This window comes from Bactrocera dorsalis, chromosome 1 (assembly GCF_023373825.1).
Source record: "Bactrocera dorsalis isolate Fly_Bdor chromosome 1, ASM2337382v1, whole genome shotgun sequence".
Classification (NCBI taxonomy): domain Eukaryota; kingdom Metazoa; phylum Arthropoda; class Insecta; order Diptera; family Tephritidae; genus Bactrocera; species Bactrocera dorsalis.
In genome coordinates, this window is record NC_064303.1 from 63,383,085 (window position 1) to 63,397,050 (window position 13,966).

Sequence of the window (13,966 nt, forward strand, 5' to 3'; positions counted from 1 at the left end):
CAAAATTGGCACTTTTCATACAATATTGCCCTACAGAGGCTTAAATTTTCAAATAAATAAAATCTCAAAAGCAAGTTAAGGGATCACCATACTCCCAATGCAATACGGTGACGCACCTAGACTTAACAAAAGCAAAGGTAGCTCTTATCACACCTACATTAGCGCTTCTCATAAGGGTAGTTGGTGAGAATCTGTTGAACGTTCAAGTTAAAAATTATTATTCTAATGAAGCCGTTCGCAATAACCGGCCACTCTCTCGCAAGAACCCTCTAATTCCACAGCTCAAAACTCAAGGCTAAAGAGCACGCACTCTGGCCATATCTGAGTCAGACGTGGCGTCGCTATATTTCATAACAATAAAAAAAATTAAAACCATTTCAGAAAAGGCAAAGAATACATAACCGATATACCAAATCAATAAAATAAGAAATGGTAAATAACCGCAAAGAAAAATAATAACAGCAAACAACGCATACACTGTTTTACTATGAGTCGGATAAGGCCGCAAAATATAGTTCCTAGTTCCTCGCCATACACATCTAAAATAAATAAATAGCAAACATTATGTTTAAAACTAAAGGCATTTTCAGAATGGACAGCATGTATTCTGCGCTCCCGGCAATTCTACCAGTAGTATGCCGAAATACATGTAAGAGCAAATACATACGCAATACTAGGCAAAATATTCGCCTAGGGGGCACAGGATGTTTAAATGAGTTAAGCATCCGCCCACTCTCCTCGGGAAAACTGGCGCACTCTAACAAGACAGCTTAATTCACCACTGCTGATGACATCAAAACAACTCACCATACCTATACACTCACTCATCAAAAAGGATGGACGAGGAGAAAGTAGATACAATTCGACCATCAATTCGTTCTATAAAAGCCACGCATCAACTTTCGTTTTTCTTCACTGGGCCGCGTCAACACCTTTCGACAAAATTCGCTCATCAACTTTTTTTTTTTTGGACAACAATCCCGCTCGCTGCAGTTAGCATGGCGACCCCCACGATCCAGTAATTGGAACATTAACTTTTGAAAACGTTTGTTTTGAAACTTATCATTTAGCTTTAAACTAACATGATGTAAAGTTAAAGTACATTGTTATTCAAAACCGAAGTGACACGGATATTTTCATTATATTGTATGTGTTGGATGGTCATCTAAACGATTTTAACTTATAAATCTGTGTGTGCATGGTGATTAATAAAGTCAAAATTAAAATATACTTTTTACAAAGTTAAACAGTTATCTAATTAAATATATATGTATGTACGGCACACCACAGGGGGTTGTTTTCAACTATACATGCAATACATGTGTTGTGTGTGTGTTGTCATATAATTTATGTTGCTTGGTTTGGGTTCTTTTCAAGTGCACATGTGCATTTGTAATTAATTGCCCAAACCTAATTAAATATGTTTATTATATTTCTTGAGTGCATGCGTATTACACCCTGCCAACCATGAGCGGGTAAAAAACCAGAAAATCAGTGGGTAACATGGAGGTAAACATGTGGAGTTTGTCTTAGGCCGAGCTAATATTTTACCGTCTTCTCCCCTCACACGTTAGTATACACATGATCATACATCTCTGTTGCGCTCGTTCGGCAGGGTTGCATTTTAAGCAGCTGATGCAGGGTTGCATTTTTTGATTCCTACTTTAAATATTTATTATAATTTCTAAGAAGACCTTTTAATTTTTAAATTTTTAATTTTATTATTTTTAATAGATATTTACATTTATACAATATATTTAATTTTTTATTTTTATTTTATTAAAGCTAACATAACAAACAAATTATTATATTAACTATTGTACGCAGCAAAATATATTTAATTTACAATAATAATTTCATCTGAAAAAAAGATTAATTAAAGAAAAAAATTATTAATAGCTGAAAATAAAAGAGAAAAGAGAAGATTGTAAAAGACAAATATCGGAAAATAAAGTAAAGGTAATAAAGCCTGAAAATAAATACTAATTACATTGAATTTGTAATATTTAAAAGAAAAAGAAAATCTAATTGTATAAAATGATAATAATATCTGAAAGAAAAGATTTCTATTATGTGGAAAAATAAAATGTATTAAATACAAATAGAATTTACTCTACAAGCAAAGATTTATTAAATAAAAATAGTGATAAAATCTGAAAAGAAAAAATAATTAAATAAAAATAATAATAACATCTGAAAGAAAAGGTAAATATTATTTGATCATTTAAAATATAAAACAAACATTTCTTTACACATATTATATTGGATTGTGCAGGCCTTAAACGTATGAAATACATATCGCTCATTTGCTGCAAGACCGGCATAAGTCAAAAAAATCGATTCGCCAGAAAACGCGTTTAAAGTTTTCAACTTACTACAACCTTACACGGTGACTCCAACCTTACACCTCTTCTCAAGGGGAGCATATAAGAGGTATTCATATGAATTTTTCACTCATGAAGTATGATATAACGAACAATTCTGCAGCATTAACTCAAAAATCACGTTTTTTGAATTATGCCGGTCTTGCAGCAAATGAGCGATATGTACATATGTATGTATTTATTTTTGCGTATTATATTGGACTGCGCAGTCCAATTTCAAAGTACACACATTTTTTTCACATATTACTGCTGCTACTTCCAATTCAGTTCTGATTTCCAATGCTATTAAAATAAATGAAGTAATTATTTTCAAAATATTGTTAAAAAATCACATAAAATTCATTTACTTACCTTCTTGTTGTACGAGCCTCCTTTACGATGGTACGATCCCGAACGACATGCGTCTTTCAAACGTTTTTTTTTATTACCCTTTTTGGGATTTTCTATTGTCACTATTGCAATTATGTTTTCTCCTTCGCATTCATTCAAATAAATCAAGAAATGAAACATACTTATTTTCATCGCATTTAGGTAAACAAAAAATAACCCGAAAATGTGCATTGGTGTTAGTGTATAGAGAAACAAGAAAAAACGTTAACTTCGATTGCACCGAAGCTAAATACCCTTTACAGTTGCATTTCTGTTAGTAACTATGTGTTCAGTTTGGAAGCTACATGCTATAGTAATCCGTTCTGAACCATTTTTTTTGAAGATTATATTGTTGGCTTAAAAAATAATCTCTACCAAATTTCGTGAATATATCATGTCAAATGTCAAAGTTTTCCATACGAGAACTTGATTCCGATCGTTCAGTTTGCATGTCAGCTATATGCTATAGTTAACCGATCTGAACAATTTCTTCGAAGATTATTCTGTTGTCTTAAAAAATAATCTCTACCAAATTTCGTGAATATATCTGGTCAAATGCGAAAGTTTTCCATACAATCATTTGATTCTAATCGTTCAGTTTGTATGTCAGCTATATGCTATAGTTAACCGATCTGAACAATTTCTTTGGAGATTACATTATTGCTTTCGAAAATAATCTCTACCAAATTTCGTGAATATATCTTGTCAAATGTGAAAGTTTTCCATACAAGCATTTGATTCCGATCGTTTAGTTTGTATGGCAACTATATGTTATAGTGGTCCGATATCGGCCATTCCGACAAATGAGCACCTTCTTGAAGAGAAAATGCGTTTGCAAAATTTCAAAACGATATCTTAAAAACTGAGGGACTAGTTCGTATATATACAGACAGACGGACATGACTAAATCGACTCAGCTCGACATACTGATCATTTATATATATACTTTATAAGGTCTCCAACGCTTCCTTCTGGGTGTTACAAACTTCGTGACAAACTTAATATACCCTGTTCAGGGTATAAAAATGTGTAGTTGTATTGGAATATTTGTCACAAGCGGCGAGCCGTGGTTGGCAGGGATATATTAATACATACGAGAGTTATATCATCACATCAACCCCCACCAAAACCCAGAAGACACCAAAAAAATAATAACAACAAATCATTAAATTTATTTTCATATTTAAAACATTGCAACAATTGTAATTGATACTTACTTCCTGTTTACCAACTTTTGTACAAATATTATTGTTTTAATTTTTACTGTATTTTTCTTGACTCATCAAATTCAAAACATTGCAACAATTGCAATTAATACTTACTTCTTGTTTACCATCTTTTGTACCATTATTATTGTTTTAATTTTTTCTGTATTTTTCTTGACTCATCAAATTTCTTTTACTTGTTTGGCTTCATGTAAAATTGGTTTAGAAATAAAGAATCATTATTGGTGTAACCTTCAAAGAGATAAGGTGTTTTTATTTAACGGAAGAACTTTGAGTAACATAACTGGCGCAGTCGAAAAGCCAACGGTTCGGGTCGAAACTAAAAGTGCTAATAAAATAAAACTTTGTTAATCCTTGGCCCACATAAGTTGCCGCCTGTTCAGAAATCCGAAGGAATATAGGACGGAAAACAAATAACAAGAGCATATTGGCTACAAGGAGATAAGTGAACCGTTGGAAAAAGGACCTAAACACCTCATGCATACAATTCTCATAGGGGCTCTGTTAGTAAATGAGCGGTTATTGAATTACAAGTGACATATCCTTATGTTGCATTGGAGACTTTTGTCAGCAAAAGCATCGAATGCAACATTGCCAACGTGCTTCAATTCAGCATTTTCATTGAAAGCGGTCCCGCACATTAAGCGGCACCATTTGCTAAATCGTTTTTTTGTCACGCCACTCTGATTTCGTCACTCGACTCGAAAAGTTCAATTGATCGTATTACTAGTTGTTAAATAAAATTGTCATTTTGATATTCAAAGATATTCGAAATAAGAAAACTATTTGTGTTATAAAAATATTACTGGCGCAGTCGGTAGGATCTGCGCAAAAGATCCTAAATAAAAAAGAGCCTATTCGTCTCAAATAAGCGAAATAAAAACCCACACAGGTCCTTTAAAACAAGTGTCGGGCTGCTGTACCTTTTGTTTTAAATTCGTACAATCGTGCAGGGGCAGTTTGCTAATATTAAAAACATTTATAACATTATCAAAAGTCAAAAAGAGGAAAAAGAAAAATTAAACAGGTAAACAACTGGTAGCTTATGGAAAGAATATGAATTTATGACAAAAAAAAAAATCTAATGGTAATGAAAGAACGTAAACGAGAAACGTGAAAAGTGAAGAAAAAATATCGTAAGGAACAAAACGTAAAGTGGGCTGTCGAAGCGAAGAGAAACAAGAAAAAATATCGTAACGAATAAAACTAAATTGCTTAACATAAAGAGTGTATGGCCAACGTAAAAGTGAAGAAAAAAATATCAGAGTGTATAGCCAACGTAAACGAGAAACGTGAAAAGTGAAGAAAAAATGTCGTAACAAACAAAACAAACTAAGTTATGATGGAACAGTGGAACAAAAATATTACAATACGTTAAAATAAAAATAAAAGAGTATATAAAAAAAAAAATAAAAAAATAAAGAAAAAAATAAAATAAAGTCCAAAGGTAACATTAAAAACGAAGGTGAATAAAAACAAAACAGACAGTTTATTGAAGAAGAAGTGGACGAACTAAGCCAGATTTTGAAATCCAGTAAAATTAAAGAAGCAAACAACAAAATGGAGCGAGAAACCAGAGAAATGGCGATCCAAAACATCAAACTTATTCAACCATTTGATGGTGATCGAAACTACTTGGCACTCTTCATTCAAGGGGTCGATCATGCCACAGTCTCCTGTTATATCGGAAGAGACGAAGGTATTCTATCTACATTGTGTCATAAAAGTACTCAGAAGCGCTGCATTGGACGTGGTTAGGCGAGAGCAGCCACCAGATTGGATGACGCTGAGGCAGTTACTTATAGATGAATTCGGAGAACACACGACAGTTTCAACACTAATCCTAGAAATAAGCAATATTACATTTAAAAATAATGTTAAGCTACTATGCGAAGAGATTAATTTAGAAGTTTGTAAAGTAAAGGATGTTATCAAATGAAAGTTGCTCAACTAAAATATTTTTGTATAATGAATTAGATCAGATAAGTTTGAAAACATTAAAAAGGGAATTGCCAAACTATTTAACTGCGTTAATAAACGCTAATCTTGCTACCGACCTTAAGTCAGCAATCAAAATATTAAAAGAAAACGATGTTTATGAAAATAAGAAACAAATCTCTAAACAAAAAACAATTCAAAGAACTAATGCAAATTCGAAACTACCTAATTATATGAATAACAATAATAATAGTAATATAGAATATTTTGCAACCAATACGAATCAATTTCCAGTTCATTCCAATTACAAAAATTTTTAAAAAAATTATCCATTGTCCAATCAAAATAATTATTATAAAAATAAACCAGTGAATAAAGCAATCAACATTATACTTTACAAAATAATAATTTCCCACAAGTTAGGCATACACCTTTCAATTCTGGAAACATTTACACTAATAGAAACTTCAATAATTTAAAACAAGATAAGATTCATGGGTCAAACCAATCTCGAAAAAGACGCTTTGACTATCCTGAACCAATGGAACAAGATGAGGTAAATTTTCACTTAACAGCCTCGGAAGGCTCCCCACAATTGAATTGAAATTTAATAAAAAATTTTATAAATTTTTAGTCGACACAGGTTCATCAGTTAGTTTAATAAAGCCTGGGATATCCATCGAAAAGATTATTTATGTTCAGCCTATAACATTAACAACAGCGATAGGAAAAATTTGTCTAAATAAAAGCCAACAATTGTTTAGTGATGAACATATGAAAAAACTGAAATTTTTCGTTTATAATTTCTCGAATAACTACGACGGTTTACTTGGTTGTAATATATGTACTTAAGCTACTTAAAGCTAAAATTGATCTGGAAAAAGATATGATACATATGAATGGTGTTCGGTATAATTTTTTCAAGAATAAATCAAATTCTGAAAATTTTGATAATTGCCTTCAAGAATTAAATATGAACGAAAATCATAACACTAAAGATAGTAAATTTAGACTTGAACATTTAAATTCAGAAGAGTTAAATAAATTAAAAATACTTTTAAACAAATTTAAAAAGAAGGGGACAAACTCACCTTTACTCATAAAATAAAACATAGATTAAAAACGGTCCATGAAGATCCAATATATGTAAAGTCGTATAGATATCCTGAAATTCATAAATCAGAAGTAAACAAACAGATAAAAGAAATGCTTGAAAATCAAATCATTTCTCATAGTGATTCCCCATATTCAGCACCAATTTGGGTGGTACCAAAGCAGTCAGATGCTTCAGGTAAAAAGGAGTGGAGGATTTCGATTTTCGCAAGCTCAATAGTATTACTATCGATGATAGGTATCCCATACCAAATGGATGAAATTCTCGAAAAACTGGGTAGGTGTATGTATTTTGCAACAATAGACTTAGCGCAAGGTTTCCATCAAATAGAAATGGATCCGGCAATAGGAAAAAACAGCTTTCTCTACTCAGAGCGGACATTTTGAATTTTTAAGAATGCCATTTGGGCTTAAAAATACACCAGCCACCTTCCAGAGACTGATGAATACGGTTCTAGATGGTTTAATAGGTAGAGATTATATGGTTTACTTAGACGACATTGTAGTATTCAGTACGTCATTACATGAACACATAGAATCTCTAGACAGAGTTTTTCGTAAACTAAACGAAGCAAATCTGAAAATCCAGATGGTTATGTTTGGAGGACAATAAGCTTTTTTATTGCCCGTGTAATGTTTCGAACGAAAAACAACGAATTTAACTATTTTAATTTTAATGATTTATTTCGATATAATTTGGTTGCCAATCGCACTTGCGATTACCGCGACATTCATTTGCGACTAACTAAATTAACAGCTGTAACAAGTTGATTAACCTACAGCCTTTCTCCTAATTCATACGGTGGCTACGGTATAAAGATCAGCTGAGATAGTGGTACATGTTCTAATTCTATGCATTTACACTAATGTAGGTATGTATGCTTGCCTAAGCAAGTATGATAAGAGTGCGTTATCAAAGTCACTCAAATAGCCAAAACCGGTTTAGCGATTGCCGGCGCTCAGACTTAAAGCAAGCATATCTTTAGTTTAAACAATGTTGTTGTATACAATTAAGTGCTAAGAATGGTGGCACATAACGAAATATGTATAAAAGTACCAGTGATGATTTCTACTACTAAATTCGCAAATATAAACTATGTATCTATTTCTTAACATACTCCGCCCGTTGAAAGGTTTAGGCTTTCAAGATATTATCATCGATTGGTAGGAGACACAGCTTGGAAACAGCTCGCTTGTACACGCCATTTGGTGTCTTTAGAACTGCGACTCGCACCACCTGGTCCTTTCCGGAAATGGTTTCGATGACTCTAGCCAAAGGCCACTTTAGCGGGGGGTTGTTCTCGTCCTTTATCAAAACCACGTCCCCAAGCTTGAGATTCGACGAAGATGAGTGCCATTTATGGCGTTGTTGTAGAAGAGTTAGATATTCTGCCTGCCATTTCTTCCAGAATTGTTGTTGCAGGTAGCACACTCGCTGCCATCTGCTAAGATGATTAATATTGAGAGGAGTGATGTCAGGTTCTACCACGGATGTGAAGGGTGCGCCAATGAGAAAGTGCGCAGGGGTAAGCACCTCGAGATCGTCAGGACTCTCTGTAATGGGACATAAAGGTCGTGAATTTATAATCGCGGATATTTGGCACACAAGTGTGCGAAGCTCATCAAAGCTTAATTTAGAAAGGCCCACAACTCTATAAAAATGATATTTGGCCATTTTGACTGCAGCCTCCCATAAACCGCCAAAGTGGGGAGAGCGAGGGGGTATCACCTTCCATTCAATTTGATCGCTTGCACACTGCTCGTGAATCACTTTCGAATGCTCTTGGCTCAAAAATAGTTTTTTCAGCTCCGATAGCTCATTTTTAGCTCCAAAAAAATTGGTGGCATTGTCCGACCATATAGTTTGAGGTCTGCCACGCGTACAAATAAATCTTTTGAGGGCTGCGAGGAATGAAGAGGTTGCCAAATCCTTTACCAGCTCCAAATGAACGGCCTTGGTTGCGAAACAAATAAAGATGCAAATGTAGCATTTAATTGGAGCTCTATTGCGTACGTCCGATTTGTAAAAAAATGGCCCACAAAAGTCCACTCCGGTAGTTAGGAATGCTCGATTGCATTTAACTCTTTCCGATGGTAAATTTCCCATTAAATGTTCCATAAGCTTAGGCTTGACATGAAAACAACGTACGCATTTGTTAATAATTCGACTTACGGTTTTACGCCCACCAATAGGCCAATACTGTAGACGAATAGATGCTAATAGCGATTGAGGTCCAGCGTGTAAAAGTTTCCTATGAAAACTGCTGATGATTGCGTCAGTCACCGGGTGACGTTTTGGCAAAATAATTGGGTGTTTCGATGAAAAATCCAAATTTGAATGCTGAAGTCTTCCACCAACTCGAAGCAAACCGCGCTCGTCGAGAAAGGGAACGAGCGAACGAATTTCAGATGAAGACTTTATCGCCTCTTTGGATTCAAGTGCTTTGTATTCATCTCGAAGATGCGTCCTTTGAATCATTCGTATAAGTATAAAGGTTCCTTCCTGTACTTCCCTTACTTTGAGTGGTCCAGAAAATCTCATTCCAGCTCTTCTGGAAAACCGATAAATATATGCATATACTCTCTGTAATTGTTCAAATGAGTTAACAAATTTGCAACTTAAAGACATGTCTAAAGTAGAAAAAAATACAAATGCACGCTTTCGGCCCTCGGGCAAGTCCTTTGTTGGTAGGAGAGGAGATTTAGGCCAGTTAGATTGATCGCCACCTAAATATGAGGGACCGTATTTCCATAAATCCATGTTTAATAGTTCCTTGGGGCTAGCTCCTCTTGAAAGGACGTCCGCTGGGTTGGAATCTGTTGGAACATGGCTCCAAACCATACCTGTTGTGAGAGTTTGAATGCTGTTAATGCGATTTGCGACAAAAACGTTGAAATTAACTGGTTCACTACGCAACCACGATAGCACTGTTGTGGAATCAGACCAGCAAAATACCCCTTTTGATTTGAAATGCGTTGAATTGATTACCTTTGCGATTAATTCAGCTAACAGTAATGCGCCACTTAACTCAAGCCTTGGTACCGTTAGAGGTTTTAGTGGAGCTACGCGAGATTTGGAGCAGAGAAGAACAGTTCGGATGTGTCCGCCTCTTTCAGCGCGTATGTATATGCAAGCCCCATAAGCAGCCTCACTCGCGTCACAAAATCCATGTAGTTGTACTTCAGCTTTGGCATCAACAAGTATCGGTCAAAACTAAAACGAGTAATTAGTTTGTATTGATTGCATATTTCTAGCCATTCTGTTTGAATTGCTTGAGGTGGGCTTTCGTCCCAATGTAGCTTCTCTTTCCACAAATGCTGCAAGAATATTTTGGCTTTGGCCACCACAGGTCCGATCAAACCAAGAGGGTCGTAAAGTCTGGCTATAGCCGAAAGGATTGTCCGTTTAGTTACCTTAGCCGGTGTTCCAAAGGGTGAAAAGGAAAATATGAATACGTCCAACTTCGGGTCCCAAACCAATCCAAGTGTCTTTGTTATGCTTGTACCGTCGTCGAAGGTTGGGAAGTCCTGTTTGTCATTATCCTCAATATCAATTAAGACTCGATCATCATTCGAACACCATTTCCTCAAGTGAAAGTTTCCGAGAGACAAACACTTTTTAGTCTCATTTAATATCACCTTTGCTTCGCCCACCGAGCCTGCACCGGTAATCATGTCATCCACATAAAATCCATTGTGTATCGTTTCGGCTCCAACGGGATAAACATGAGCTTCATCGCGGCCAAGCTGCTGCATTGAACGAATGGCTAGGAAAGAAGCTGGCTTCGTTCCATAAGTGACGGTATCCAACTTAAAAATGCGAAAATCTTCATTAGGTTTGTCTCTCCATATTATACACTGCAGGAAGTTGTCTGGATTAGATATCCTTACACAGCGATACATTTTACAAATATCTGCAGTAAGAGCAATTTTGAAAGTGCGAAATCGAAGTAAAATATCAAAAAGTGGAGGTTGAATGGTTGGTCCTTTCATCAGAATCGAATTCAACGAAAGTCCATTGCTGGTTGGCGCAGAGCCATCAAAAACCACACGTAGTTTTGTTGTTGTGCTATCAGCCTTTAAAACACAGTGATGTGGCATAATATTCATTGGAATTTGCTTCGGTATAGTGTCAACGACTGACATATGGTTCAAATCAAAGTACTCCCTAATGAATGACGAATATTGTTGTTTTAGTTCAGCATTGCGCTGAAATTTCCGCTCTAAAGCCTTGAATCGATTGATAGCCTGCTGATACGACTCTCCTAGTTCGCAAGAAGGTGATTTTGTTGGTAATCGAACCGAAAACTCACCAGATTCTAATCGCTTATGGGTTTTTATAAAGTGCTCTTCACACTAATCCTCCTCTATTGTAGTCTTTGGTGTGGAGTCAATACAATTCTCTATTTCCCAAAAGCGTTGAACCAGGTTATATAAGTCGTCATCTGTGTCATTTGCTAGTGCCGTGTCGATGGCTGCTAAGCAAGATAGCTTCGAAATGTTGTATGTTGTTGCACCTGATACAACCCACCCTAGCTTTGTCTTTTGTAAAAGCGGTAAATTTTCAGCCAGGCGTATCTGGCCGACGCATAGCAGGTCAAAGAATAAACTAGCTCCAATGAGCATATCAACGCGTTGCGGTTCAAAAAAGTGTGGATCTGCTAAGCGTATGTTTTGTGGTATATTCCAATTAATACCCTTTAAAGAACGAGATGGTTGAACATCGGTTATGGTGGGGGTGATAACCGCAGACAATTTGGCAATGTAATCGTTAATGCGTGAATGCAGGTCGAAATTAACGATATGATTATCAACGAAATCATTTTGGCCTATACCAGAAATGAACTGTGAAGATTTGATCTTCTTCAATTGTAGTTGATTAGCGAGTCGATTGGTTATAAAGTTTAATTGTGACGCAGAATCTAGCAGAGCCCTGCAGGGAATGAGGGAGCCAGATCGATTTTTTACATAAATTATGGCGGTTGCTAAGAGAACGAACTCTCTGTCAGCAACGCTAGCCTGAACTTCAGATGCGACGAGTGCAGAAGCTGAAGGACCGAAAGATGAAGAAGAATACGAGTACGGGTTGAACGAACTAGATGTAGTTGGTTGTGATAGCTGCGGTGGTTTATCAGAAGCCATTGGTTGTGAAGTTGTAGGAAAGGAATTTGTGTCTTGATGGAGCAGACTGTGATGCTTCGACGTGCAATGTCTACAGTGTCCTGACTTGCAGTCTTTAAGTGAATGCCCGACCGCTTTTACTCGAAGGCAATTCAAGCATAGGTTTAACCGTTTTGCTTCTTTATAGCGCATGGTGGGCGAAAGGCTTAGAAACTGCTTGCACCTTGCGATTCTGTGTTCGCTAGAACTGCACAATATGCATCCAGCTACAGCTGCCGTTAAAAGCACCTTACGACTGATCTGATTTGACAATTTCTTGCCTACCTGTTTTTCCGGAAGTCCAAGGACATTCTCTACATTTTCCAGTTGCTGACAGCGATGTTCCAAAAATCTAGCCATTGAATTCCATGTAGGTATTTCGCTTACAGGTGTTTGTTCCTCCCATTTCGCGCGAGATTTGACGTCCAAATTTTGGGATACTAGTTGAATGAGTAAGCAGTCAGCAATCTGTTCCTTTGTTCCCATAGTTTGCAATGCTCGCAAGTGAGCATTTACGGTGTCGCTGAGTTCTCGAAGTTTGGCAACCCTATCACCCTCTACCCTCTTGAGCTGAAAAATGTCTCTGATATGAGCCTGGAAATTCAATCGTTTATTATCAAATCTGGCTCTTAGCAAATCAATGGCCTTATCATAATTTTGTTCACTTATCTCTAATGAACGAATGGTGTCCAACGCTGCATCACGTAGACTTGACCGAAGGTGCTGGAATTTCTCAATTCTTGTTAAATCTACGTCCTGATGTACAAGGGTGTTGAACATCGAGAAGAAATCTGGCCAATCCGAATATTTACCGTTGAACGTTGGAATTTGCAACACCGGTAACCTCTGCTTTGGCTGAGAGACAATAATTGAAGTTTGATCGCCAGCAAACGGCCGCGTCGTTGAGCTGTGAGCTTCGGAAGCTTGGCAAGCGTGCCGCTGACGTGTCAGCTTGGTTTTTACCTCGATATAGTGGTTGGTAAATTCCGCTAAAATATCATCAGCGTCGTTGTTCTCTAGTTGTGCGTAGAGAGCATCAAACCTTTTTTCCAGCCTATCCACTTGTTCGATACGCACCTCCACGGCAGCTTCGTCGAATTCACGCAAGACATCAAAAGTCAACGTGTTGTTGAGTACGGTGACTTGTTGGATAAATGAATCCAGCTTCTTCTTGGCTTCAGCCGATTCCACTTTCTTAGGTGCCATTTTATTTGTCAAAGACCGTAAAGTTTTAAATAAATTTACGAAAAATTACGAAATAATTATTACGATAATGTTAATTCCGCGATCACGTCGGGGTCACCAAATGTTTGGAGGACAATAAGCTTTTTTATTGCCCGTGTAATGTTTCGAACGAAAAACAACGAATTTAACTATTTTAATTTTAATGATTTATTTCGATATAATTTGGTTGCCAATCGCACTTGCGATTACCGCGACATTCATTTGCGACTCACTAAATTAACAGCTGTAACAAGTTGATTAACCTACAGCCTTTCTCCTAATTCATACGGTGGCTACGGTATAAAGATCAGCTGAGATAGTGGTACATGTTCTAATTCTATGCATTTACACTAATGTAGGTATGTATGCTTGCCTAAGCAAGTATGATAAGAGTGCGTTATCAAAGTCACTCAAATAGCCAAAACCGGTTTAGCGATTGCCGGCGCTCAGACTTAAAGCAAGCATATCTTTAGTTTAAACAATGTTGTTGTATACAATTAAGTGCTAAGAATGGTGGCACATAACGAAATATGTATAAAAGTACCAGTGATG

At 36.3% G+C, this 13,966-nt stretch overlaps 1 protein-coding gene across 1 annotated transcript; it reads right to left on the reverse strand.

Moving 5' to 3' along the window:
- Positions 1-11,386: 11,386 nt before the first annotated feature.
- LOC125777819 (uncharacterized) lies at positions 11,387-13,396 on the reverse strand. The gene has a single exon (XM_049453606.1). The coding sequence runs from the start codon at positions 13,394-13,396 to the stop codon at positions 11,387-11,389; it is 2,010 nt and encodes a 669-aa protein (XP_049309563.1).
- Between the last annotated feature and the right edge of the window lie 570 nt (positions 13,397-13,966).